Source organism: Gracilinanus agilis, chromosome 3 (genome assembly GCF_016433145.1).
Source record: "Gracilinanus agilis isolate LMUSP501 chromosome 3, AgileGrace, whole genome shotgun sequence".
In the NCBI taxonomy this organism is placed as follows: domain Eukaryota; kingdom Metazoa; phylum Chordata; class Mammalia; order Didelphimorphia; family Didelphidae; genus Gracilinanus; species Gracilinanus agilis.
Window position 1 is genome coordinate 266,636,869 of NC_058132.1, and position 26,529 is coordinate 266,663,397.

At 33.5% G+C, this 26,529-nt stretch overlaps 1 protein-coding gene across 1 annotated transcript in view; it reads left to right on the forward strand.

Annotated features, from left to right (window-relative positions):
• The first annotated feature begins 1,116 nt into the window (after positions 1-1,116).
• Positions 1,117-26,529, forward strand: part of BAZ2B (bromodomain adjacent to zinc finger domain 2B) — a 165,489-nt gene continuing 140,076 nt past the window's right edge. The window contains exon 1 of the mRNA XM_044669110.1: positions 1,117-1,272. Coding sequence (XP_044525045.1) covers positions 1,119-1,272 — 154 coding nt within the window. The 5' untranslated portion in view covers positions 1,117-1,118. The remainder of the gene's footprint in view (positions 1,273-26,529) is intronic.

Sequence of the window (26,529 nt, forward strand, 5' to 3'; positions counted from 1 at the left end):
GGTGTTATGCATATGTAAAATAAAACATTTAATCTGAAATGCCAAATAGCCTACAACACTAATATTTTATCAATAAGACTTCAAGGACATAAATCACATTAAATAGAGAAATAGCAAATAAGTGGGCCAAGCCATTAACAGATGGAAGGGAAAGAAAAGGATCTGGTGTTGGTAAAGAAAAATTTTGGATACACTGTGTGCCAAAGGAGCTTCTACTGCTCTTTTTTATTTTCTCTCTTGAAGAACAATACAATACATTATATAAATTTGGCTCCTACAACAACTTGTCCCATGGGACACCTGTATACCATGTGACTATTCTTGAAGATTTTGTTCTCCTTTATGACAGAACCTCTTCTTGAGGTAACTCCTTAGATCCCTTTATTCAGTCACCTTTTAACTACAGCCACTAGGTTTCATCAGAATTAACAAGCCCAGTTACTCTCATAAGGCTTTTTCAGTAGACATTAACCTGTTGAGTTGTCACGAATGGACTCAGCCTACTCAAGGTGAAGGTCCTCTGGATGGTGGGCAGAGGAGCAGGTGATACATATTTAAGAAGAGAACACTAGGTCAGTCTAATTTGAGCCTATAATCAAATTTATCTCTGTAGTTGTAGGATTGGGAGTTTAATGGTTGTTGGAATTTCCTTGATTCATTCAAATGATGTGTGTCATTGGGAAGTGATAAATGGAAAAGTTTAGGTATATTGAAACATTGTTTTTTTTAAATGATATAGTGATAATAGCCTACTTTTTGTGGATGTACCAATAAATGTGTATACAATTTATTAAGATTTAGAAACCAGAGTTGAATATGTGGCATGTTTGATTACACATATATATCACAAATATGTAAGTATGTGATGATTTGGCATATTTGTACAGATTTTTCATTGTTACAATTTTTTTCAACTCTAAATTGACTATTTTGTTCCTGTAGAAATATTTCTTAATGATCTGAATTTATAGCAGTGTTGACTAAAAAGCTTAGATATTTCTTAATAAAGTTATATTCCTTAAAACATTTATGCTTCATATGATTTCCCTTAGTCCAATTAATAAATTGTTCAATGCTTAGCCCTGAAAATTAAGTGTTTGGCTATTTTTCTTTTAGATATGGAGTCTGGAGAGCGGTTAACATCAACGACGGCCTCCTCCACTGCACCCACTTCATCATCGACGCCTTCTCCACCTTCTGCGGCTTCAGCAGTTTCCAAAGGCAGCCTGTCCACTGGAGCTGCCTCGCTCAGCTCCACCATCAACACGTGTGGTGAATACTTTTCTTTAACTTTGTATTACAGGGTCATCTATTTAGGATCCTGTATGGGAATATCTTGTTAAATTCTTCATATTTTGGCATAAAGTAGCATGTCAACATGACAAGTTTTTCTTGTCTAGGTGGTTGGGGTTTTAAAATGAAAATCCTTACCATCTGTCTTAGAAGCAATACTGTGTCTCAATTCCAAGGTAGAAGATCAGTAAAGGCTAGGCAATGGGAGTTAAGTGATTTGCCTATGGTCACACAGCCAGGAAATGTCTGAGGCCAGATTTGAACCCAGGACCTCTTGTGTCTATGCCTGACTCTCAGTCCACTGAGCCACCTAGCTGCTGGTTTAAAACATGTTTTTGAAATGTCATTGTCATGAAAAATTCATCAAAATCCTCTTGTTGCCACAGCTTATGAATTAATAAAATGAGTCAGTTTTATGTTGATAAAGGACAAAAATATATAGAAAGACTAAAGTTTCCCAATGGCCAGAAATAACTGTTTAGTGATATAGAATCATCTTGAGATACTTTTTTTTCAGTTTCGGTTCATTATATGGAACTTCCAATAAATGCATACACACACACACACATACATACACACACATCTTTACCTATTGTATATAGATAGAAGATTTTATAGCTGTGACCTTTTGAGTGGGGAGAAACATTGAAGCAGATTTTATAAGATAAAGATAAAGACATGATTCTATTTTTAAAAAATTGTTATTAAAATTATTTAGGAACTATTCAAATGAGACAATGTATTTAGGGAAAGTTATGCAAATGCAATGTTACCCTTAAAGTCTTTCAAACTTTCTTGCATTAATGTATTCATTATAGCATACTGTGATTTCCCACACATTTGTAGGGAGCCTCAATCACTTAAATTAATTATATCATTTTATATATGCACTTATTCATATAATTCTTTGCAATTTATATATAATAGTAAAAAGTTACTGACTGAACTGATTTTCATAAGCATTTACTTAAATGCACCACTTCTGCATTTCCAAATGCCAGCTAACTCCATCTAGATATCCTTTAGGCCTCTCAAACAACATTTTCAAAACAAAATTCATTATCTTTCCCCCTTACCTCATCTTGCTCCTTAACTTCCCTCTATAGAGGGCACTACCATTCTTCCAGTCATCAGATGGGCAACACAGGAATTATCCTTAACTCTTATCTCTCAATTACTTCTCGTATCGAGTCAGTTGTCAAGTCTTGTTCCATCCAATCCTCAACACCTCTCACATCTATTGCCTTCTTTCTAGCTATACTATAGTTATCGTGATTCAGGCCTTTATCACCTTTAACACTGATTATTGCAATTGCTTCCTTATAGTTTCTCTAGCTTCCTGTCTCTACCCTGTACATTGTCCCTTCTACATATCTACAAAATTGATACTCCTAAACTACAGGTCCTCACATAATGTGTTCTTGCCCTGAAAGCTTCTGTGGCTCTCTGTTGTTTTAGGATATAATACAAGCACCACTGTTTGGACTTTAAAGTCCTCTTCAATCTGAAACTTCTGTTTCTGCCCTCTATAATGCCAGCTGTACTTGGCCTTTATGAGATGTCATATGCAAGCTATTCCATCTCTTTTTTTTTATTTTGACTACATTCTCTTTTTACACTTATCTGTAAGCTTGTTGTATCTTAATCACAAATAAAAGTAATGAAATAGACTGTGCTCTAAAGGAGCTTATATTCTATTGAAATGATTTGTTCATTTGTTTATTTAAAAGATTCATATCCCTACTCTCCAGGCCAGAAGTTCAAAAGTCATTCATCAGCCAGTTGCAGTCTGATTGGCACATGAGCTTTGATCTTCTCCATTTCTAACCTGGGCCAGTTCCTCCATCCATGGGAAACCATCAGATTGACCCTCTGTTTGGGGGCAGGGGCACCAAATTAATGTCAAACTTAGTATGGATACCCTTGGTTTGGGGGCAGGGGCACCAAATTAGTGCCAAAGTTCAAGATATCCTCTAGCTTCAAGCCTCCTAGTAGCAGGGATTATAGACTTGTACTATCCCTGGCTTTTTAATGTAAATTATTAAGAAAGCTTAAGAAATACATTTCCTTTCATTTTTGTCTTCTTTTGGAGGTCTGTTTAGACAACATAGTGTCTCAGATCAACATATCTGTCAGTCTCCAGAACTAATCCCAAAAAAGTAATTTATAAAATTACAACCATTTTGTTGATTGACTTATAAGGGGGAATGAGGAAAATTGACTTACTCACTGCTTCACAAAATTCAGCTTTTTTCTGTTGGCACAAGTGGCAAGCCTGTGGGAACAAAATTGGTTCTCAGATATATGACTCTTAGGACTCTTTGCTGCTAGTGATGGTCCCCTAACTTTATTTTTTCTGAAATGTTGATCAAAACCTTCTTTTCCCTACTTCCAACCACAAGGTGATTATCAGCTATATTCAGATTTATGAATTGATTTTTAAGGTTAATGGATTTTTCTCGTTTTTTAAAAATTTAACTTAATTCTTGAATTTTAATGTTTCTTTTTATAAACTTAATGAAAAGTATAATCACTTTAATTTACCAGGTATTTTTGTCATAAGTGGTATATTTTTTAAAGCAAACATAGATTGTGCATTTGATTTTTCAAATAGTTCTAAAAATCTTAAACTCAGATGTTTAATAGAAAATGAACTTGTTTACTTTCAACCTTGAATTTATTTAGAAGCAGTTCAGAAGGATAAAGAAAACAATGAATTTTTTATCCTTTGGGCAAACTATATATTACTCTAGTTTCTAATATATAAAATGAAATATAATAAAGTATGACATCAACAAAAATAAAAAGAATTTAAAGTTAAAAAATTAGCATAAGAACTATTACCTCTCATCAAAGCCAAATATAATAAAGTTAAATTCCACAAGTATATATAAAAATTAAGGGAAGTTACCTTCTTCCTGACTATTCCAGTATTTGTGTATTTAATCATTTAATTATGATGAAATACTCATATTATTGCTGAAGTAGAAAGAATACTTCCTCTGGAGTTCAAATTCCATTTCTTTTTCTTCCTATTTATTTGGTCACAAGCATGTCACTTTTAACCTCTCCTGACCTTAGCTTCTTTCTATATAAAATGAAAAAACTCAAATAGATGAACTCCAGGGTCTCTTCTGACTAACTATAAATCTGTGATTTTCTAGTTTCTACATAAGATTTGAATCACAACTCATTTCTAAGAAACTTTTCATTACCATCCCTATGCTTATCTTTTTCCTTATATGAGTTTTCCAAATATCTAGCATATCTTCATATTCCCTTGTAATTATTCTCTAGTATGTCTCTGTTTTCATTTCTCATACTCTACTGTAAATTACTTAAGACTGGGGACTCTGACTTTTACTCCTTTTATACCTCCAAAGCACCCTGTACTCTGAAGGGATAGTAATAGTGGTCAGTGGTTGCAGATTGAATGAATGTAGCTTCTTCAGATACAGGTTATTCAATAAAACAAAAACACATTTTCACTGGGTTTTTTCTACTTAATGAAAAGAGCTTGTCAACAACAAATATTTTTCTCTTATAGGTTATGCCATGAATTTGGCTTATTTCTATGTACACTGAAAGATTTACATCAATGAAAGATTTACATCAAACCTTAACAGAACTTTTATACAAAGGTGGATGAATCAGTTCTCTTTTCCAAGGCATGATTGTTTGATTTCTCTGATGACCAGCTGATTGCTCTAAGGGCTCATAATCCTAGACAAGTACTAATTATAATTGACATTACTATTTATATCATAAAATAATTTTTATTACCAGTAAATGGGTTTGGAGAAAGATTTACAAGAAGGAAAATAGTGACTTGAATGCATGTAGTGAGTCACTTGAAGCAGTGTCAAAGAGGATTTTATTCTAACTTAGCAATATTTATAATGTTAAATAAATTTATAATGTCAAACATAGAACCCCAGAGGAAAATAAATTCTATTACTTGGGAGGTAAGAAGGAGTAACTTTTGCTAATCCAAACATTTTATTAGTATTTATGAATCATATAGTGCTGCTAATATTTTATATCCACGGCTTTGGAATCTCAGAAATTAACAGGAAGGACAACGGCATGGGGGAGAGGAGAGTGAAACAAATAAAAATAAAGGTAGCTTGAATAAGGTAAAAAAAAGATTCACATGAGCTAAGAGTCACTACTTAGGTAATGAAAGTAGCATTGACAAGAAGACTAGATCACATTTATATGACATTTTACAGTTTACAAAGTGCTTTCCTTCCAACATCCCTGAGAGGTAGGTAGTGTAAATTATTATTTTCCCTGTTTTACAGATTAGGAAATTGATTCTCAGAGAAGTTAAGTGACTTGTCTAAGGTCACATGATAATTGTCAGTGCTGGGACTCCAACCCAAGTCTTCTGACTTCAAGTCCATGTAAGATAAGTACAAAATATATACAAAGTAATACAGTACAGATTTCCTTTGCATTATGCCACACAGCTTTTCTATTATTACCAAATATCAGCATTGGAAGGATCATTCAAAGTCCTATATGCTGCTAAGTACATACGTGTCTTCTATGACATGCCCTAAAATGGTTTCCAACCTCTATCTCAACATTTTCAGTGATGGAGAATACACTTCTGTGAGGCAGTTTGTTTAATTTTTGGACTATTTTAATTGTTAGATCTTTTCCATACTGATCAAAAATCTGGCTCTCTATAACTGCTATCCATTGTAGTTCAAATCCTTTCCTCTGGAGTTACCTGGAACAATTCTAATCCTAATACTTTTTATGGCAACCCCTTATAATCTTGATTTCTCCATTTCATCCTGGTTGCCCTTCTATTTTATAATACTTCCAACCCTGAAAATGTGGCATCCAGAATAATATTGCGTATATTTACGTATACTAGCCCAGATAGAGTACTTCCTTTTTTAGAATACTGTGTATCTAATGATGTTGCTTAAGATTTAATAATTTTTGAAGGTTACTTCTAACTTGACATATTATTAAAATATTTTTAATTAAAACCTTGAGGCTTTTCAACACAAAGTGTTAAGCTATTTTTTTCCATCTTCTACTTCTGCAGTTAAAATTTTGAACCTAAATGTGGAACTTTTCATAAATCATTATATAATTTCATCTCAAGTTCATCTCATCATTTGTCTATTGAGGTAGTTTTGGATCCAGATTATGATTTACAATCATTTTGCTTCCAAGATTGATGCCATTTGCAAATTTGAATAAAGTGCCATCAATGTCTTAATTTTTTTTTAACTGTCAAAAAAAAAAAAAAAGAATAGGGCATTGGACGGAACTCAGGAGATTACCTCCTAAATTCATATAGATCTACATTCTTTAACTAAGCTTGTTTTTAGAACCCCATTCCTCTAACTTGTGCTCAGGGAATTATGAGAGTCTTTGTCCTATACCTTGATGAATTGAGATATTCTTTATCTATAACACCTCTTTCCATTTAGTAACACTGTGGCAATATAGCTCAATGTGATCCATGTACATCAGGTGATCAATGAAACTTTGTTCAACTACCTCCTTAATTTAAAAGCTATACTTAGTTCTTTTTCAGTAGAGATTATATATGTTTAAGAATTGGCAGAATCATAATGGACTTAGCCTGTCTCTCTGGAAATGTCATTTCTATATGAATTGCTCTTAATGTTATCATTGCCTATCTCATAGCAGGCACTTAACAAATGCTATTGACTGGATGGCATGTTTTAGAGAACCATTTTCCTTGTGGTCTATTGTTCTTACCATGCTTGGGTTTGCTTTATCTATTTGTAGTACAGAAATAGGCCATAAGTACACAATTGAGTTAAAGACTTTTTTGTAACTGATAATGTAACTACTTTGAAGCTTTGGGGTGTTCTATAATTCTATAATTTTTCTATAATTTTGAAATTGGTAATAATTATATTCCTGGGATAGTCTTACATACCATTTTGCTCCTCAACCAATATGTTGTTTTCTTGTAAACATTTATAGTTTTTTTTAGCAATGCAAGCTGTGAATGCTTCATATATGTTACATAAGGACTTAAGTGGCTTATGTTTGGAGAGATTACTGATAGTAGATATTTTATGCCTTCTTGAAGAAAGATGGAGAATTTATTCTTGGATTTTAGGGGAAGCTGGCAGAATACTTTCTTTGTATTTTAGGTCCTAAAGTAGAGAGTTTAAACCAACAATTATCAATTTTTTTCCAACCCCACTGCCTTTTGTAGATAAATGAATGAAATGAATGAAAAACCATTTAAGAGCTCACTAGGTACAAACTATTAAGCACTGGAAATACAAATAGAAAAGCAAACAGGTAGGGACTCTTGTGCTCTTTGGGAGTTCACACTTTTGTGAAAGTGATAATACATATAGGAAGTTTCACTTAGCCTTAAGAGTATTCCTTGATAATTCTTTCTTCCTGTGACTCTTACCCTGACTTTCTCCATCACCAATACTGTAGTGTGCAAGTCCCAAAACAGTTTTACGCTTTCTAGAAAACATTGTGGGGGAAATGTGCTCATTTGTGATGGTAACATCAAATGACAGTTTTTAAAAATTAAACCGACATGGAATAGTCATTCTGTTACTTTGGTTTATGCTTTTAAGTTCACCCATAGCTTTTCAGAATTCTAGACTAAGTATGTCTATTGACTTTTTAGTGCCATTTGGGATATTGGTATCATTTCTGTTTATCCATTTTGTTGGTAGGTGGGATTCCTCAAGACTAAATTTCAGTGATTTTAAGTTCCTCAACTTTTTTTTAAACCCTTACTTTCTGTCTTAGAATCAATATGGGTTCCAAGGCATAAGAGAGAAGTAAGGGCTAGGCAATATTAGGAGATAAGTGAATTGTCCAGAGTCACACAGCTAGAAAGTGTTCAAGGCCAGATTTCAACCCTGAACCTCCCCAATCTTGCCCTGGTTCTCAATCCACTGAACCACTGAGCTGCCCTCAGTTCCTCAAGTTTTGCCTCTTCAAGTTTTTAGTAACTCCTCTCTAATCTAGATTTGGGGATCAAGTTATTTCTTATGGCTGTATTGATTTGGTCTGCAATATGTGTGACTTGGAAATGAGGTATTGATAAAAAGGAATATGGAGCCCTTATTTATAAGTTCTAAAATATTTGAATTTTGTTATGATCTTATGCTGGTACATGATGAAAATAATCATGCATGTTTATAGTTATCCCACACTGATGGTCACCACTCCCTTGAAACAGTTGTAAGGTTTAAAGTATCATTTTGATTTGTTCTGGGATGTCTTAACTTTCTTGCAATATAAGAATATGAAACACCACTCTTCTCTATGTTACGCTAATAATCATTTTTTTTAAATATGTGGTTTTAATATGGTTTAAAATATAGTTTAAATATGGTCAGTCTATAACCCTTATTCTATCTTGAATATGCTTTTAAATTTGGAGGAAGCCCAATTTGCCAGTGTTTCAGGAATCTAGTGAATCCTCTATTAATAATTGTTTCAGTGCTCATGGAATGCCTTCATTCTACAATACTTTGGATGGCATTTCCCTACTTTGCTTCTTCATGTATGATGGTTTGGATTTTACAGGCACATTATTATTGTTATCATAAACCTGGTTATCATCACTGTGAATATATCTTTTAAAAATCTAAGCTCACTAGATATGCCTTTTTTTGGTTAAACTTTATTTTTTATGGCAGCCGAGCTTTTGCCAAAACATTGATCTTTTTAAATAGCTCCCTCTTTTCTTCACTAGAATCATTTGAAATTTTATAAATAGAATTCTCAACTGTTTCCCATCTTATCTTGAGCCATTATTTCTTTTTATCCTATCAGACCTGTTTTCAAAACTTCTTTGAAAAGCACTTGCCTAAAGTCTAGTTTGCATCAAACTATTTGTTTGTTTCCCAGTGGGATGAACCTAGAGACTGATATCATACACAGTAGTTAGCTTTTAAGTACAGTTGTTAGGGCTATCTTACTGTTTGATTACCATTCTTAAATCTTCCAAAGGGGTCAAAAACTTAATGTTTCATAACTATGAATTTCTCACCATTGTGAGGAAGAATCATTGAAAATATGCAAATTCACTCTATGGGGGGTGGGGGGGGAAGAGGATTCAAGGGAAAGATAGTAGTTAGTTTATTATTNCACTAGATATGCCTTTTTTTGGTTAAACTTTATTTTTTATGGCAGCCGAGCTTTTGCCAAAACATTGATCTTTTTAAATAGCTCCCTCTTTTCTTCACTAGAATCATTTGAAATTTTATAAATAGAATTCTCAACTGTTTCCCATCTTATCTTGAGCCATTATTTCCTTTTATCCTATCAGACCTGTTTTCAAAACTTCTTTGAAAAGCACTTGCCTAAAGTCTAGTTTGCATCAAACTATTTGTTTGTTTCCCAGTGGGATGAACCTAGAGACTGATATCATACACAGTAGTTAGCTTTTAAGTACAGTTGTTAGGGCTATCTTACTGTTTGATTACCATTCTTAAATCTTCCAAAGGGGTTAAAAACTTAATGTTTCATAACTATGAATTTCTCACCATTGTGAGGAAGAATCATTGAAAATATGCAAATTCACTCTATGGGGGGGGGGGGGGGAAGAGGATTCAAGGGAAAGATAGTAGTTAGTTTATTATTGCACAAAGAAAAAATATAGGAACATTATAGAATTTCAGAAAAATTCACAGTACAGAAAAGAAGGAATTTTATAAGTAAATACAAAAAGACAGCTGTTGTGTACCTTTAAAAAAACAAGTTGTATATATTGTATACAGTTTCACATACAATTATCTTTTTTCCTGTTTTTCTTCATACCCAGAAGTGCTGATTTTTCTTCTGATGTTTTTTAAAGTGCAGAATTAAAAAATAAAATTAAAAAAAAGAAAATGTGAGTTTATTTTACTTGGTTTAAAAAAATTATGTGGTATATTTGAGAGTACCTCCTTGCCAGCATCAAAAGAATATAAGAACTACTTCAAGGGAAAAATACTGTTGTAGAGTTTAAAGTTTATGGCATATAGCAAAATATGTTCAATCTTTGCTATTAGAATAAAATTTTTTCTAAATACTTTTTTGCATCTTTTTTTTTTTTTTACTTTTGAAATATTTTTTTTTAATTAACCAAGCCTGAACCTTGACTTAAAAAAAGGAGTACATCAAATCATTGGGCAGCCACCTTTGCAAAATCACAGAAGTTAGAAATAAAATGTCATGAATAATAATAGCAGTAGCAAGACATCTTGACTTTTTAGTGAAAGCTACATGAAGGGTAAAGGGGATGGTGTTGATGGGTACCATCTACAAAAAGAGAGAAATTTGGGGGAGAGATTTTGTTTTTTGGAGGAACATAAAGATCTCTTTTGGTTATGTTAAGTTTGAGATGACTACAGACCATCTAGGCAGAGATATCCAGTAATCAGTTAAAAGTGTGGGAATGGCATTCAAAAGGAAAATTAAGACTCAATTTTGGGGTATTTTAGAGTTCTATTCTCCTTCTATATTATCAATTACTTGTGAGGTTTGAAAAAATAAAATATAATTATAACTAGTTGTAAATGAATTTCTATATAACATTATATGTGACAAATTTTGTGTAATAAATTAATAAATAATATAAAAGTAAATAAGATTAGATTCTCCCATTTATTGTATATCATCAACCTGTTTATTTTATATCATATTCATCAGTCTCTACAAGGCATCATTATTGGATGAAAAAGACTATTGGAAGAATTAAAGCAGAAATTTCCCAAGGGTCTGGTGGAAAGTGTGTGGTTACTCAACAGAGGTCTCAGAAGTATTGAAAATGGTTTTCAACTAAGTGACTAGTCAGCTCAGAAGACTTCTCTTACCCAGAACAGCTATGGGAACAGGGGTACAGATAACATAGTAACTCAGATCCCCCTAAAAGTGTGTCTCATAAGTTTTTCTTTTAAATGCTGTAGTTCATTTCTGATATGTGAAAGATAATTCCTTTTCTCCTAGGTTTTAGGAATTCTAAGACAAGTAATTGGTTGAATAGGATGAATGGGAATCAGGGACTCATCTTTCTTGACTTTGTCACATACAGTATGTGATGTGCATTATATAGAAGAATAAAGATGCTAAAAGATTTCTTTTCTTGGACTGAGCCTAGCCAAGAATTTTCCCAATTTTGAAAAGAAGCAGAATTTTTTCCCTGCAATAGTTTAGGAATTTAAGGTAGACTAGTGAAAATTGTATAAGTAAACAGAAAACAATCAGTATAACTTGACCAGCATCAAAAGGAAACAGTCTTGGGTTTAGCTCTTAAGGATAGTATTGTCTTCACTTTAAAGAGTTACAGTTTCTCCTCTTGGAGTCTGACCTGGATAGGGGTAGGGGTGGGGAATTTTCTCCAGGATTTCAATGTGCAGGAAAAAAGAACCTATTCGTGTATATTCTATAGTAAACAACCTCCACTCTTTTATCTTTATAGAAGGTTATCACTTTCACTTGCAGAAATGCTAAATAACAACTATACCCTTGTATACATTGTTACCAAGTATATGGAACTATAGGTATCAGGCATTATAGGAAATAATATGACAATTAAAATTTTGTTGATCCAGCCACATGGAATCATGTGGACATAGAAGATAATTGAATCCATGGGAATTGATGAGATCACCAAAGGAGAGAATGTAGAGGGATGAGAAGAAGGTCCATGACATAACCCTGGAGGGGGATAGTAGCAGGATGGTGATTGTAGTAAAGAACAATCAGGTAGGTGGAGAATTAGAGTGCATGGTATTTCCCAAGACTAGGAATGGGAGAAGGTGATCAATAGTGTCAAAAGTTACAGAAAAATTGAGTAGTATATAGTCTGAAAAAAGGTTTTTGGTAACAGCAATTTGGGTACCATTTATAACTTTAGAGAAATCAATTTTAATCAAGTGGGTGGGTTTCAAGCCAGATTGCCATTATTGACAAGAATGTGGAAATAGAAAGTGGAGACAGCAAGTAGATGGTCTTTTCTAGGAACTTAGCTGTGAATGGGAGACGAGATATAGGATAATAGGAGGGAGATGGCATGGTCAAGTGAATGTTTTGTAGTGTTTAATGACAAGAGAGATAAGTTCAATACTCTTCCACTTTCCTATCTATTCGACTCTTCTCTAGGGTCCTAACTTGAGGCCAACTCTTAAGACTAACCTAAATCATTAAAATGGAATATTATCTGTTCTTTCCTCATATCTCTTATAGGACTTGACAACATCCTTTTGAGCTTATCATATCCTAAGCTTATTTTACAATACCTTTCATATACTTACAAAACTTTGAATAGTTCTTCTCCACAAGAGTAGTGCGTAGAACTGGACCTGTGATTTCATTGATATAAGGAACTCTTGGAAAGAAAATTACCTTGGACAGTTTAGATTTTTATTTGCTCAGCAACTTACAGTTTTAAAGAGTTGCTTGATTTAGGGTGGGGCCAAAATAACAGAGAAGAGGCAGGGGTTCATTCAAACTCTCCAAATTCCCACTAATCAACTAAAATTATACCTCAATATGAATTCTGGAGCAGCAGAATCCACAAAAGGAATGGGGTAAAATAATTTTCAGTACCATAACAACTTTAGAGGTAGGTAAGAAAGGTTTGTCATAATGGAATGAAAGTGGAGCATTCCAGCTTAGGTCTCACAAGAGCAGGTCCCACCTTAACAAGGCAGTGGCAGGCCTTGGGTACACCTGAATTGGCAGCAATGCCTTCTGGAGCTCTTAGCCCACAACCAGTAACGGAGTTGAACAACTGGTCAGGAGGAGATTACAGGGGTTTCCTTACTAGGTGTAGGACTTGTTTTTATAGTTCAAATACATCCAGATCACAGTCCCAGGCAATGAGGAACACTAACACACACATTCAGCTACACAATTTTATGGAAGGAAACTAGTGCTTGTAATTGCTCACCAACCAGAGCACAGGCCAGGAGAGTAGTAAACATAACTTCCCTTAGATCATGCCACCTTAAATACAGGACTATAATTAGCCCTGAAAGCTACTGAATAAATATCCAAAGCTTCATAGAGTACCCCCTGTACTCCAAGAATGGAGTCCAACTTTAACAGGATTTTTAAAGATAAAAGTTAAGAAAGAGGTTGGAGGTAATGAGCAAATAACAACAAAAAGAACCTGACCATTGAATGTTATGATGATGACAGGGAAGAGCAAAATTCAAACTCAGAAGAAGACATAGTTGATATTCTTACATACAAAGCCTCAGAGAAAAATGTGAATTGGTCTCAGGCCCAAAAAGAGAATTTCTTTAAGAACTCAAAAAAGGGTTTTTTAAAAACAAGTAAGAGAAATAGAGAGAAAATGAAGCAAAGAAATGAGGGTGGTACAAGAAAATCATTGGCAGCTTGGTAAAGAAGGCTAAGAAAAATACTGAAGAAAATAACACCTTTTAAAATGGAATAGGCCAAATGATAAAGGAGGTATAAGAATCCTCTGATGAAAAAAAACTCTACAATGCAGAAAAATTTAAATGTAGAATAGGCCAGATCGAAAAGGAGGCACAAAAATTCACTGAAGAAAATGATTTAAAAATTAGAATTGGGCAAGTAGAAGCTAATGAAACTATGAATCATCAAGAAACAACAACAAATTAAAAGAACAAAAAAAATAGGAAAAATGTATAATATCTTATTAAAACATTTAGCCTAGAAAATAGATCCTGGGCAATTTAAGAATTGTTGGACTACCTGAAAGCCATGAGTTTTTATAAGGATCCTAGAGATCATCTTTCAAGGAATTATCAAGGAAAATTGCTCTGATATTCTAGAACCCGAGGGTAAAATAGAAATCAAAAAGAATCAATAGATCACCTCCTAAAAGATCCCAAAATTAAGACTTCCAAGAATATTATAGCCAAATTTCAGAGCTCTAAATTCAAGAAGAAAATATTCCAAACATCCAAAAGGAAACAATTCAGATATTTTGGAGCCATAGAATAATAGGAAATCTAGCTCCTTCTCCATTAAAGGATCCAAAAGCCTAGAATGTGATATTCTGGAGGGAAATGGAGCTAGGATTATTACAAAAAATCCTCCACCCGGCAATATTAAGTATAATCCTTCAGAAGGTAAAATGGATACTCATTGAAATCAATGATTTTTAGACATTCCTGATTTAAAAGACAATGCTGAATAGAAAAATTTTACATTCAAACACAGGATTAAGAGAAGCATAAGAAGGTAAAAAGAAAGAGAAATCATAAGGGATTCAATAAGATTAAATTGTTTATATTCATATATGGAAAGAAGACACTTATAACTCCTAAGAACTTTTTCATTATTAGGGCAATAGGAAGGGGATACATAGACAGGGTATGGGGGTTAATTAGCTATGTTGGATGATATCTAAAAAAAATTAAGGGGTGAGAAAGAATGTCACACTCAGGTAGAATGGGGCAAATTATTTCACTTGAAAGAGACACAAAAGCCCTTTTAATAGTGGAGTTGAATATGGGGAAGGTCTTCATGTCTCCAAGGCCAAATCTCTACTACCCCACTATACTCATCTTTCGTGCCTTCTTCTAGAAGACCTTCGATAAGTGATTATTCATTCAAATTACATTTTTTAAAGTTCTTATTGGATCTTTATTTTATTATATATAGCTATATATAATATGTAATATAAAGAAATTAGATATAGGGAAATGAAAAGTTAGTAATTGCAAATTTCTTTACTGCAAGTTTCTCTGATAAAGGTCTCATTTCTTAAATATATTAAAATGAGTTAAATTTTAATATATTATTTTTCCAAATTACATAAAAAACATTTTAGACAATCATTTTAAAAAAAATTTGAGTACTAAATTTTCTCCCTCCTACCTTCAACCCCCTCTCTAAGCTAATAAGAGATTTATACTTTTATCTCACTTTTTTGTTGGAATCTGTTTATAATTTGTGATGCATTACTTAAATGATTCAGTAAGTCTGTGATCTTGTTAATGCCCAAACATTGCCTTAATAATACTGATGGCAACTTCTTTGTGAGTCTTGTCCTTGTGTGTTTGTAAGCCTTCAATGGGGGCATCTACCCAATATGCAGGGACTTTTCCTCTAGGTCTTTTACTGTTGTATGGATACAGTGAAATACCCAGGTTTTCCTATCAGTTACCCCTCACTCTTTATTTGATTTGAACCATCTCTTTTTAGGGTCAGACATTTCTTTATTACATGACTCTCTCTTAAAACACATAACTTCTGCAGTCTTAAAATTTTTATTGTACTAAAATCTACCTACAACTAACACACGGCTTATGTGTTACCATAATAAACTTGGACACTCTGAATGTATGTATTTTAACGAGACTTAAACACTTTTCACATCAACCGTATCAAATACTCGGCAATTCTTTGTCTCCCTGGCAGTTATTCTATTGTTTCAGATGAGTTATTTCATTTGACAATATATTTAGATTTATGTAGAGTGGATCAGACACTATGCCAAGGATGATGGGTCAGAAAAACAAGACAGTCCTTGTCTTCAAGGAGCTTATGTTCTACTAGGGAAAATAACACAAACAGGAATGATAGCCATAGAAGTGTATAGTCAGTGTGTCACAGAAATAGTAAATGGAGTCATAAGGCAGTTGATTGACATCAACTTCTCTCCTGCAGAGGCAGCAAATAGGAGTGTGAATTTGATTTCTATTCCCAAAAGTTGTAAAGGGGAGAGGGGAGGGTGGTGAGAGCAGGATACATGGCAGCATGACGTGAAAAAAGCCAGAGATGTAGTGGGCCTGGACTACGATAGTTATGCTAAATACTCACCAAATTAAAAGGGGCCAAATGGAGTATGCCAGGTCAGAGCATGGAGCATGGCATGAAGATAGCTGGAGTGTAGCACCAGTAGTGTAGCAGTCAGGTCTAAGCATGTTATGGTAAATGCTTATCAATCACAAGCCCAGGGTCCAAGTGGGAAGAGAATAGTTTGGTTAATGTGGAACTCCCAAGACAAGTGGGAAAATGGTGTGAAGATGACTGGGAGTGACCATAATCCCTGTAAATTTAGCATATTTTAAAACCATGAATGAATAATACATTCCATATCAATACTTCTGATTTCATTCAAGTACACACTGTCATGATATTTTTCTAATGTCATATCTAGTATATTTTAATGATACTTTCAGATCAGTAATTGTTCTTTCTCTTTAGATAAGTATATATGACTGATTGAACTTGGTAATTGAGACCAATGATTGCCAGAGTAGCTAATTTGGGACAGAAGTTAGCCAAATTTTCAATTTTGTGCTCTTATTCTTAAAAGTATGTTTAAATGTGAGCTAGTGAAAGTACATTTTACAGATACTTTATACAAACAAAAGTAAGTAAAATTATAATTTGAAAAGCTTGTGATTTTCTCTCATTAAAAATGAGTACTTGAGAGTATTTATCCATCTAAATGATAAGCCCAATAGATATTGAATTTAAAAAGGTTACTCAAATTACTGCTTGTGATTTTCATACTATTGTGCATATGGGATGACCTAAAAATAACTTTATTTCCAGTTCATGTAGTCCATTTTGGATTTACTACCTTTTATTTTCCACTTTCTATTAGCTTTTGATTGTCCAGAAAGTATCATACTTTATCAGCTCAATATGCATTTATATACAAGGAAGGCTCTTACCTTGCCCTATTGTTTAAAACATTTATAGGTGTCAAACATGAGGTCAGTGATGGAAATATTAGCCAGTAGCAGTAGCTTTGTGAGTTTGGAGACTGCCATCAGATTAGAGCTAATGTGCCATCCTAGCAACAGAAATTGGCTGTGTAAATCTTCCAAGTGACAGCCTATAATCCTTATATTGCCTACTTCTGGGATTTAGCAGTAAACCTTATAGATTCAGGTATTTAAGATTTATTCAAAATAAAGTATGCTATTTTTTAGATTTAGTATAACATAGTGGATAAAAAGTCTGGCCTTAGAACCAGGAAGACAAGACAAATTCAAGTGACCCATTTGACAATGGCTGTGTGACTCTAGACAAGTCATTTTACTTCTCTGTGCTAGAGATAATTCTCTAACACTGTAAATTGCAGAGATGGTGCTGGCCTTCATTGACAGAAGTCTTTTTCTTATAATCAAGGAGTTCCCTCACTAATTAAAATCACAGTTCCAGTCTTTTTATTTTTTCATCACATCTAGAAGCTTTATATATTTGAATTCTAACCCCTCCCCTATGATAGTGATTTCTTTACTACTATAAAATTATACTTAGTATTAAATAATGTTAATAACAAATCCATATCCTAGCAAATATTGTAGTTGATATTTTAGGAAATTTAACTTACAGAAGCAAGTATTTTTTTTCTTTTTAGCACTTCAAAGAATAGGTCTTTAATACCTTGTATATGCCAGTATTGGTTCTCCTTGCACTTGGGAATATCTTGACTCCTCTCACCTTCAGTGTTTCCTGTGGCCAATCCTATGTTAACCATGGATGATCTGTTTTTTAGATTACCAAGAGTCAATACCTGTTTTGGTTACTAGAAGAGAACAGTAACATAAATAACTTTAAAAATCACATATTTAACTTTGCAAAGTATTTAAGATTAAATAGAGGTATTTTTCATTCTGGAATTCACAACACTTCAAAGAAAATAATGAAATCATTCTGTTAATTTTTTGTTTTTCCAACTTATCCTTTTTTTTTTTAATTAATTTCTCTCCTACTCTATACTTCTGAGGGGAATGGATTATATTCCATCATACTCATCAGCCTTAACCTGTCTATGCAAACTCTGCTGAGACCTTTCCTTGAGATAAACTGATAGTGGCTTAGATTAGGAGACCTTCTTTTCCAGCTTGTAATTTTACCAGCCAACAAGCTGCTAATTTAAGCATAGTAGGTTATATTTTCAAGACTTTGTAAAGATGTTGTGTTGCCAGTTTTTGAAACTTGACTGCAATTTAAGGGTCATGACTTGAAAATTAGATGCTATACCCTACTACTTAGTGAGCATTCTTGATTTGTCTAATAGGACTAAAAACCATGAGAATCATTTCTCTGTATCCATTCCTCCACAGGAAAATCAACTGACCTTCTCAGAAGATCTTCCCTTATCCTTAAAAATGTTGTCACTTCACCCTGGATATTATTGTCTGATATATTTCCTCCTTTTCATAGTCAAACTCTCCTGGATGTGGCAATCTACATTTCAGATCTATACTTCTCTCACTTCTCAATCCCTTGACCTTCTGGCTTCTGGCATTATCACTCAATCAAAGCTACTTTTTTCAAAGATCAATGGGAACTTGCAGTGGCAACTGGCAAATCCAATGGACTTTTCTCAGTCCTTAGCCCTCTTAATGTATTTGCAGTACTCAAAACTGTTTATAATTCCTCCACGATAACTCTTTTCTCTGGCCTTTTCTGGTACTTTTCGTCTTGATTTTCCTTATGCCTGTGTGGATGCTCTCTCATTCTCTGCTTGATCCATCTTCCATATCTTGCCTTGTTCTTGTTGCTGGGCTTTGTTGAAGTCAGGGGTCTTTTATCTGGGATCTGGTTTGACTTAAAAAAATTGATCTTTCAATATATTTCCCTTATAATTCTGTGTATTTTATTTTATTCATTTAAAAACATTAATTCATAAAGGGTTCAATAGGCTTTATTTACCACTGTCAAATGGGCCATTAAACAAATAATGTTAAAAGATCTTTGTTGTGTACCCTCTTCCTTTTTTTTAGCTCTTCAGCATTATGGAGATCACTCACAGAACTATATGCCTAGTCCTATTCTCTTTCCTAAACTCCAGTCCTACATTACCAATTGTCCACTGGATGTTTTGAACGGAATGTCCTATATTATGTCTCAAACTCAGCATTTCATGCTGGCAAACATTTGTATAATCCTTTAAGACTTGCAAAATGCTTTAGGATATCTTCTGATCCTCATAACAATCTTGGGAGGTAGATGTTATCATTATACAGATGAGAAAACTGATACATAGAGAGGTTAAGTGATTTCCCTGAGAGTTATACAGCTATATTTCTATCAATTCTTGGGTCACTTTTTTTTTGCTTCTGGGGAGATATCCTAAGTAACAGTTTGTCCTTTATTGGGCAATGTATATCACACTGAATTCTAGCTCATTGGTCCCCTAAGGATTTTCTTGGTAGGTCTCCAGATCTTTATATCCTAGCCATTACCTTTCAATCTTTGCTTTCTACACCTCTTATTCCATTTAGATGATTAGCCCATTATTTATACTGTAGGGTTTTAACTCCAGCAGGCAAGGGGTAATTGGAGGCTATCCAAACTATTTTCACCTATTGGTGACAAATTGTAGAACTATTGAAGTACTCTTGGGATATGATAGTAAAGGTATACTGCCTTCCTTGCCAAGTGAAAGCAAATTGACTTGGTCCTCTTCTGTGATCTTGAGGAAAAGTAAAAAAAAATGCAGTTGCTAAGTCCACTACCACATACTACTCTCCTCATTTAGTGTCCATCCCCTCATTATTATTCACCATATTGGAGACAACAGTCACATCTCTAGTCTATGGCCTTATGCAATTCCATATAGTCAGTAGTCAAACACCAAGTGCCATTGGTTTTCTTGACTGGTCATGCCAGTTATAGCAGGCCTTTTCAGGCCTGTTATAGCAGGAGATGGTGGTTACAGAATTCCTTTCTACTTTAATATTAGGAAAGTGATAGCCTATCTTCCTCCAGTATTTGGTATTGGGTGATTTGAATCATTCAAGTAACATTGAGAAAATGGGAAACAGGGATGGAAAGCCTTAACCTTTCCAGTCACTACATTGATTACCAGTTATCTTAGAGCTGAATAAGAATCGGGCCATTGGCCATGACAACAGTTTGGCATGGTCAAATCAAACCCCCTATGATTCCTTCATCAATAGAAGAAATGATGACTATCTAGGGAATGTGAGCAGACGGACCCAAAGAGAGGATGACTACATATAGTTGGAATGCCTCAGACAGGAGATTCACCTCCAGAGCCAAGGAGGTGAAGAAAGGAAGGACATAATCACTTAATTAAGGATAATACTAAATGTACCAAGTTCTTTACAAGTATTATCTCATTAGATCTTCACAAAAATGGAAATATCCCATTAAAGGGCAATTTAAATCCTATAGAGTTTACCTGGTTCCTCCCCCTCCAAAACATTGTGTGTCTGATTTATTTAGGTTTTCACATACATTTTAATTCAAAATTTTATAAAATATTAAGCTCAAAAATGTTACTTTAGTATTAAAACTACATGGATATAAAGATGTTATAAGGAAGAAATGACTGAAACTATTGACTGGGTTCTTTTCCTACTCCTTTTTTCTCTAGAAAATCAGTCAGATAATAAATGTTTCTTAATTACCTACTGTGTGCCAGGCCCTGTACTAAAAGCTTGGCATATACAAGGAAAAGATAACAAAGATTTCAGTCTAATAAGAGAGACAACATACAATTAAATATAAGCTATGTGTAAGATGAATTGGATGTAATCAACAGAAGGAAGGCACTAGCATTAAGAAGGATGAGCAAAGTCTTTCGGTAAAATGTGGGATTTTACTGGGAACTTAAAGAAAGCTAGTAAAGCCAGGAAACTAAAATGAGGAGGGAGAAAATTCCAGGCATGGGGGACAGCCAGAGAAAATGGCCCTTCGGTGAAAGATGAAATGCTTTGTGTGAACAACCAAGGTAGCTAATCACTGTTTCTAAAATGAATAAATATGTTTAAATTTTTGTTAAATTTTAGTATTTCAATATTTTAAAGATCACTTTAATTTATAGCCATTTTCTTATTCACTTTGGTTATTATACATAATAATCACAAATACTAATTAAATTATTCATGTGACCTTTATTTGGATATGTTGCCATTCTGATTATTTGCCATACTTTGCAGCTTGCTACATACTGCAGGCAAATGTTAGTGTTAAGAAATTATTATGCATACAGTTTGAAAGTGCTCTGCTTTAATGTTTGAAAACATGTTGCAACAAGCTTATATATTGTAAAAATTTCTTTAAAATTTTACTACAGAGGAAAAACAACATACATGAATTTCCTTCAGATAAGCATTCTCTTAGATTTCCTAAAAGAGTGATTTTTTTTTTTTTGCCTCACTGGTACTTAAATATTTGTATGGTCTGGGAAATTACTTTTTAGCTATTTTTGGACTTTTCCTGATTGATAAAAGACTTTGTTCATTAATGCTTTATATTTAAGGCATTAGCTGAGTATTTATCCTTTTTAGTTCTTGTGAAAAGCCTTATTATATTGCAGCATGAAGTTCATTAATATTAATAAAGGCATTTGCAGTTATCCTTTCTTGTTACTAAGACACCAGTACTATAGAAACGGATGCTGGCCTTTTGGGTAATGCTTTCAATCATTTATCTATGTATTGGCTAGTAGAATTTAAAAAGCCTTGCTTAAAAATATTCAGCCTTTTATATTATAAGTCAAAAGTCCTAGCTAGTGAAATTTTTTATTATTTTTCATTGTACAAAATGTGCAAACTCAGCATGCTAAATTTAAGTCAAAATGAAAACAACACAAATTTTATTAATAATTGTCAAACTGTTTTTGGATTAGTACCTATTGAAAAGGAAATATTGTCTCCCCAAAATACTTTTGCTTTGTATTGACGTTTGTTGTCATATTACTATTTTATTTTGAATAATTAGTAAAAAAAGTTTATACCTAGATTTATTTTGATCATTGTAAAAATACGGAATTTTAAGTTTAGAGAAGCACCAAATCAGGTCAATAAAGCATTTCATGAAAAATCTACTTCCCTTTCAAGCCTTTTTATGTTGTGCCCTTAGTTAAATCCACATAATTTTGATTTTTTAGACATTAATCTAAATTAATGATAGTTTATATTTGATAAAGGGTTCCTACAGTGAAGTTTTTTCCTATGACAGAATGATACTATTACTTACCATCCACAGAGATGCTTTCTGAATTTTCATTTAGGAATATGGCTTTTCCCAAACAATTACTATGTAACCCAGGTCTTCTTATAGATAGTATAATTGATTTTTAAGTCAATTAGTTGGCCAAAGTTAAGAATATAGGCTCTGACTATAAAATCAAGTTATTGCTTCCGTTGTTTTAAAATTGGGACAAAATGGCATTGAACCATGCTTAAATATCCATTCAGTCTTGGTTTCCTAGGATTGTATATTTGGAGCTCAGAAAGACTTTGAGGGCATATAGTCCAAACCCTCATTCTACAAGCAAGAAATTGAATGGCAAAGAAGTCAAGTGACTTGCCAATGGTTATGTAGAAAGAGTCAGGATTTGAACTTAAGAGTTTTTGATGCTATACCCAATATTCTTTCTACTATGATTTGCTAACTTATAAATCTAATGAATTGCTGTTCAAATTTGAACAGAAAGTAATGAGATATTGAATTATCAATAAAGGATCAAGACACCTGGCCATTTTATATTTTAAAATATATTCACATAGAGGCAGAAATGAAACTTATCACAAGTATAGTAAGTCTGCTAACTGCAAATAACAGCTAAGAGAGCTATTATTTGACTGACCCTGATTGATAAGATTGGAATCCCATCTTAGGATATCTTAAACATGATAAGATGCTAAATAAATTGCTGTCCCACTGATATGTTTTAGCTCTGTTCAGAAAATGTGAATAAATCAACATTTGAAAGAAATTTACTGGACATCATTTTAGGATTTTAACTGAATATTATCAGGAGATAAATTTAAAGCAATTTATTTATAGCTTCCACTGAGCAAGATATTGTTCAATTTTTTTTAACCCTTACTTTCCATCTTGATGCAAATTCTAAGACAGAAGGGCAAAGACTAGGCAAATGGGATGGGGAGGGTGGATACTGACTTAAACCTGATTACATAGGAAGGAAGTGTCTGTCTAAGCCTAGTGCTCTTTTCCACTGTATCACCTTGCTGCCTCTAATGTTGTTCACTTTTAGAAGCCTACATACTGCTGACCAAATAAAAGAGTTAAAATTTATTATGTACCACTCAAAAAGGCAACATTGAATAGTGTACAGAGAACATTCGAATTGGAGTCAGAAGAACTGGGTTCCAAATCACTTCTATTATTTGCTTAATATGAGGCAAATTCAGTATCACAACCTATTTCTCCATCTGTAAAATGGCAATGATAGTATCTTACATGCTTATCCTGAGAATTTGTTGTGAGGCATAAAGCACTATGCAAATCTATGCTATTCAGATTATGTTCTCTTATCAGTGGTTTATTCTCACTAAAAAGTGCCATACTCTGAATCCATCTGAACTGTGAATCCAACAATGTCCATTAACTCTGTCAGGATGTGGGTAGAATATTCTTCTTGAGACATCTATAATGGTGGTTGCTTGCCTTAATCAGATTTCCTAAGTCTTATAAAATTGCCATTAGAATTTTGTTATATATAAATTGTTCTGTGGGTTCTGCTCACTTTCTTCTGCATCACTTAATTCAAGTTTTTCTAGATTTCTATGAAACAATTCCATTCATCATTTTAGTAGTATTCTAAGTATAACTTTTTTAGTAATACCCCAATTTAATGGGCACTTTCTCCATTTCCAAATCTTTGCCACCATAAGAAGTTGCCATAAATAGTTGTCCATATAAGTCCTTTTCCTCTTTCTTTATCTCTTTGGGGTTTGAAGCAAGTAGAATATCATTCCATTAAAATGTATATGCTGCTAAAAATTTTTAAGGCACACTTTCGATTTGCTTTCTGGACCATTTCATAGGCTACTGAAAAGTATGCTACCATATCTATTTTCCCACAGCCCTCCCAGCATTTGTCATTTTCCCTTTTTGTCAACATAGGAGATTATGGAGAGAGCAAATAGAAATAGAAAAAAAAGTTCTGCTTTCTTTATCTACATGCTTTCTCCTGGGCTCATCAAATCTCATGAGTCTATCATAATCAATCTTAGTAATAATTACAATTATTATAGCTAATATTTACATAATACTTACTATGCGCTATGCACTGTGCTAAGCACTTAATTATTGTATCATATGGTCTTCATAATGAGATTAGGATTTGAGTCCTATTAATATCCCCATTTTATGGATGAGGAAATTGAAGCAAACTGGTTAATTGACTTGCCCAAGGTCACCCAACTAGTAAGTGTCTGAGGTTAGATTTGAACTCAAGAACATAGTATGCATTTAAAAAATGTTTATTATTTGTTTGATTCATTGACTATCCCAGTGGGCCACCTACCTGCCTCTTAGTTGGTTTTCAAGGTGTCTTCCATAATCTGGCTCTAACTTTTATTTCACATTGTTCTCTTTCATGTGCTCTACATTCTGGCCAAAATGGAATACTAGTTTATTCCTAGAGGCAACATTTTACAGGGAAAAGAGCATCAGAGGACCAGGCTTCAGTTCCTACATCTGTTACTTATTCTCTATAGGACTCTGAGCATCACCTACTCATCTGAAAAATGAGAGTATGGGACTGGCTAGTATCCGAGGTTCCTTTCAGATCTCAGTCTATGTCCTTGTGATCTTGAAAATTCTGACTCTTGCCTCAGAATATAATAAATGCCTGGAAGGTATTTCTATCTTGCAGAAACAGTTCAGGTAACAGCTTTTCTGTGCAATCTTTCCCAGTCATCCTAGTTGTTAATACTCTCTCTTTTCAGATTACTTTGACTTAAGTTGCTTAAAAAAAAAACCACATTACCTCCAATCTTGCAGTCAATACTGTGTAATAGTTTCAAAGCAAAAGAGTAATAAAGGCTACGTAAAGGGAGTTAAGTGACTTGGCCATGGTCACATAACTAAAAAGTTACCTGAGATCATATTTGAAGCCAGGACGACAGTCTCTGGGCCTGGCTTCCAATCCACTGAGCCACCTAGCTGCTCCTTTTAGTTACTTTTACCTAGTAGACTATAAGCTTCTTGTACATAGAGATTTTCATTTTTGTCTTGGTATCCCCAGCATCTTCCACTGTTGCTTGTATATATATCACTTCTCCCACTCCTTTTGTAGATTTGAAAATGATTATTAAATGGAAAAGAGTACACATGAATTTTTAAATAAAATATAAATGTAAATATTATTTTAAGATAAGACCTTTGTTTTCAACATGATTCAGCAATTATGTGTTAAATCCTGAGGATTTTCCTTTAATTGTTAATACCTCATCAGAAACTCAAGTGACAGAAGCATAAATGAGTTTAAGTAGCCCTTCTCTTCTATATTGAACTTCTAATAAGTAAAAATGTCACAGATCTCTTACAAAATTATTGGGGGTTTTTTTATCTCTGGGATTAGAAAATCATTGTTGAAAAAAGAATTTTCCTTTCATTTGAGTGTGATTCTGTCTTAAAGAAGAAATGGGCTAAATACATTTTTGCACTATTATAAGTAAGAATTATATTTAGGGGTCTTGCATGCATATAAGTTGAATTTAAAAGTTGGTAAGAAGATCCGACATTTGATCTAGGGAGTATTTTCTTGGCTTCCCAAAACATGATTATACTGTCTGATTGATAGAAATCTTAGACCATTGTATTTTAGTTTCAGTGTTTATTGAGCTTAATCTATCATACTAATACAACTTAGAATAGAGACTAAGAAATGTAAATGTAATTTTGTATATATAATGAATATTTTTGTGAAATGTAACAATAAACTCACTTTATAATAGTTCTTCAAATAAAAAATGAGTGAATATTCAGCTATTGCTAGCATAGGAGCTGCTAGCTGTTAGATTTGTGATCCTTAGTTTTAAAACAAACTTGTTAAAAAGTTAGTTTATATCACTGGTATATATCTCGACCAACTAAATTCTCATGCTAATGCATGCATTTATTTTTAATGATTTAGTTCTTACATTTTTCTTTTTAGCAATAATATTATTTTAATTATATTCTAAATATATGAATATTTGGGCAGATAAGATGTTTATAGATTTTAATTATTGGGGCTATTTTCTCCCAAAATTGATTCATGCTCAAAATCTATAACCTAGTCCTAAATAATACCATCAGTTATACAGATCTATGGCTTCCTAGTTCTCTTCTTAAAGGATTTTCAGTAACCCCCTGAAACTATGTTCTAGAACTTTCAGATTTGTTGTCACTTGTCCCTTCCTTCAGGAGGCTGGTATATCTGCATGACAAAATGATTGTGGGAGTTTTTGAAACTGCTTCTCACTATCATTTATGGCTCCTGCGGGGTGAGGTGGAATAGCATTTCATAGAACTTAT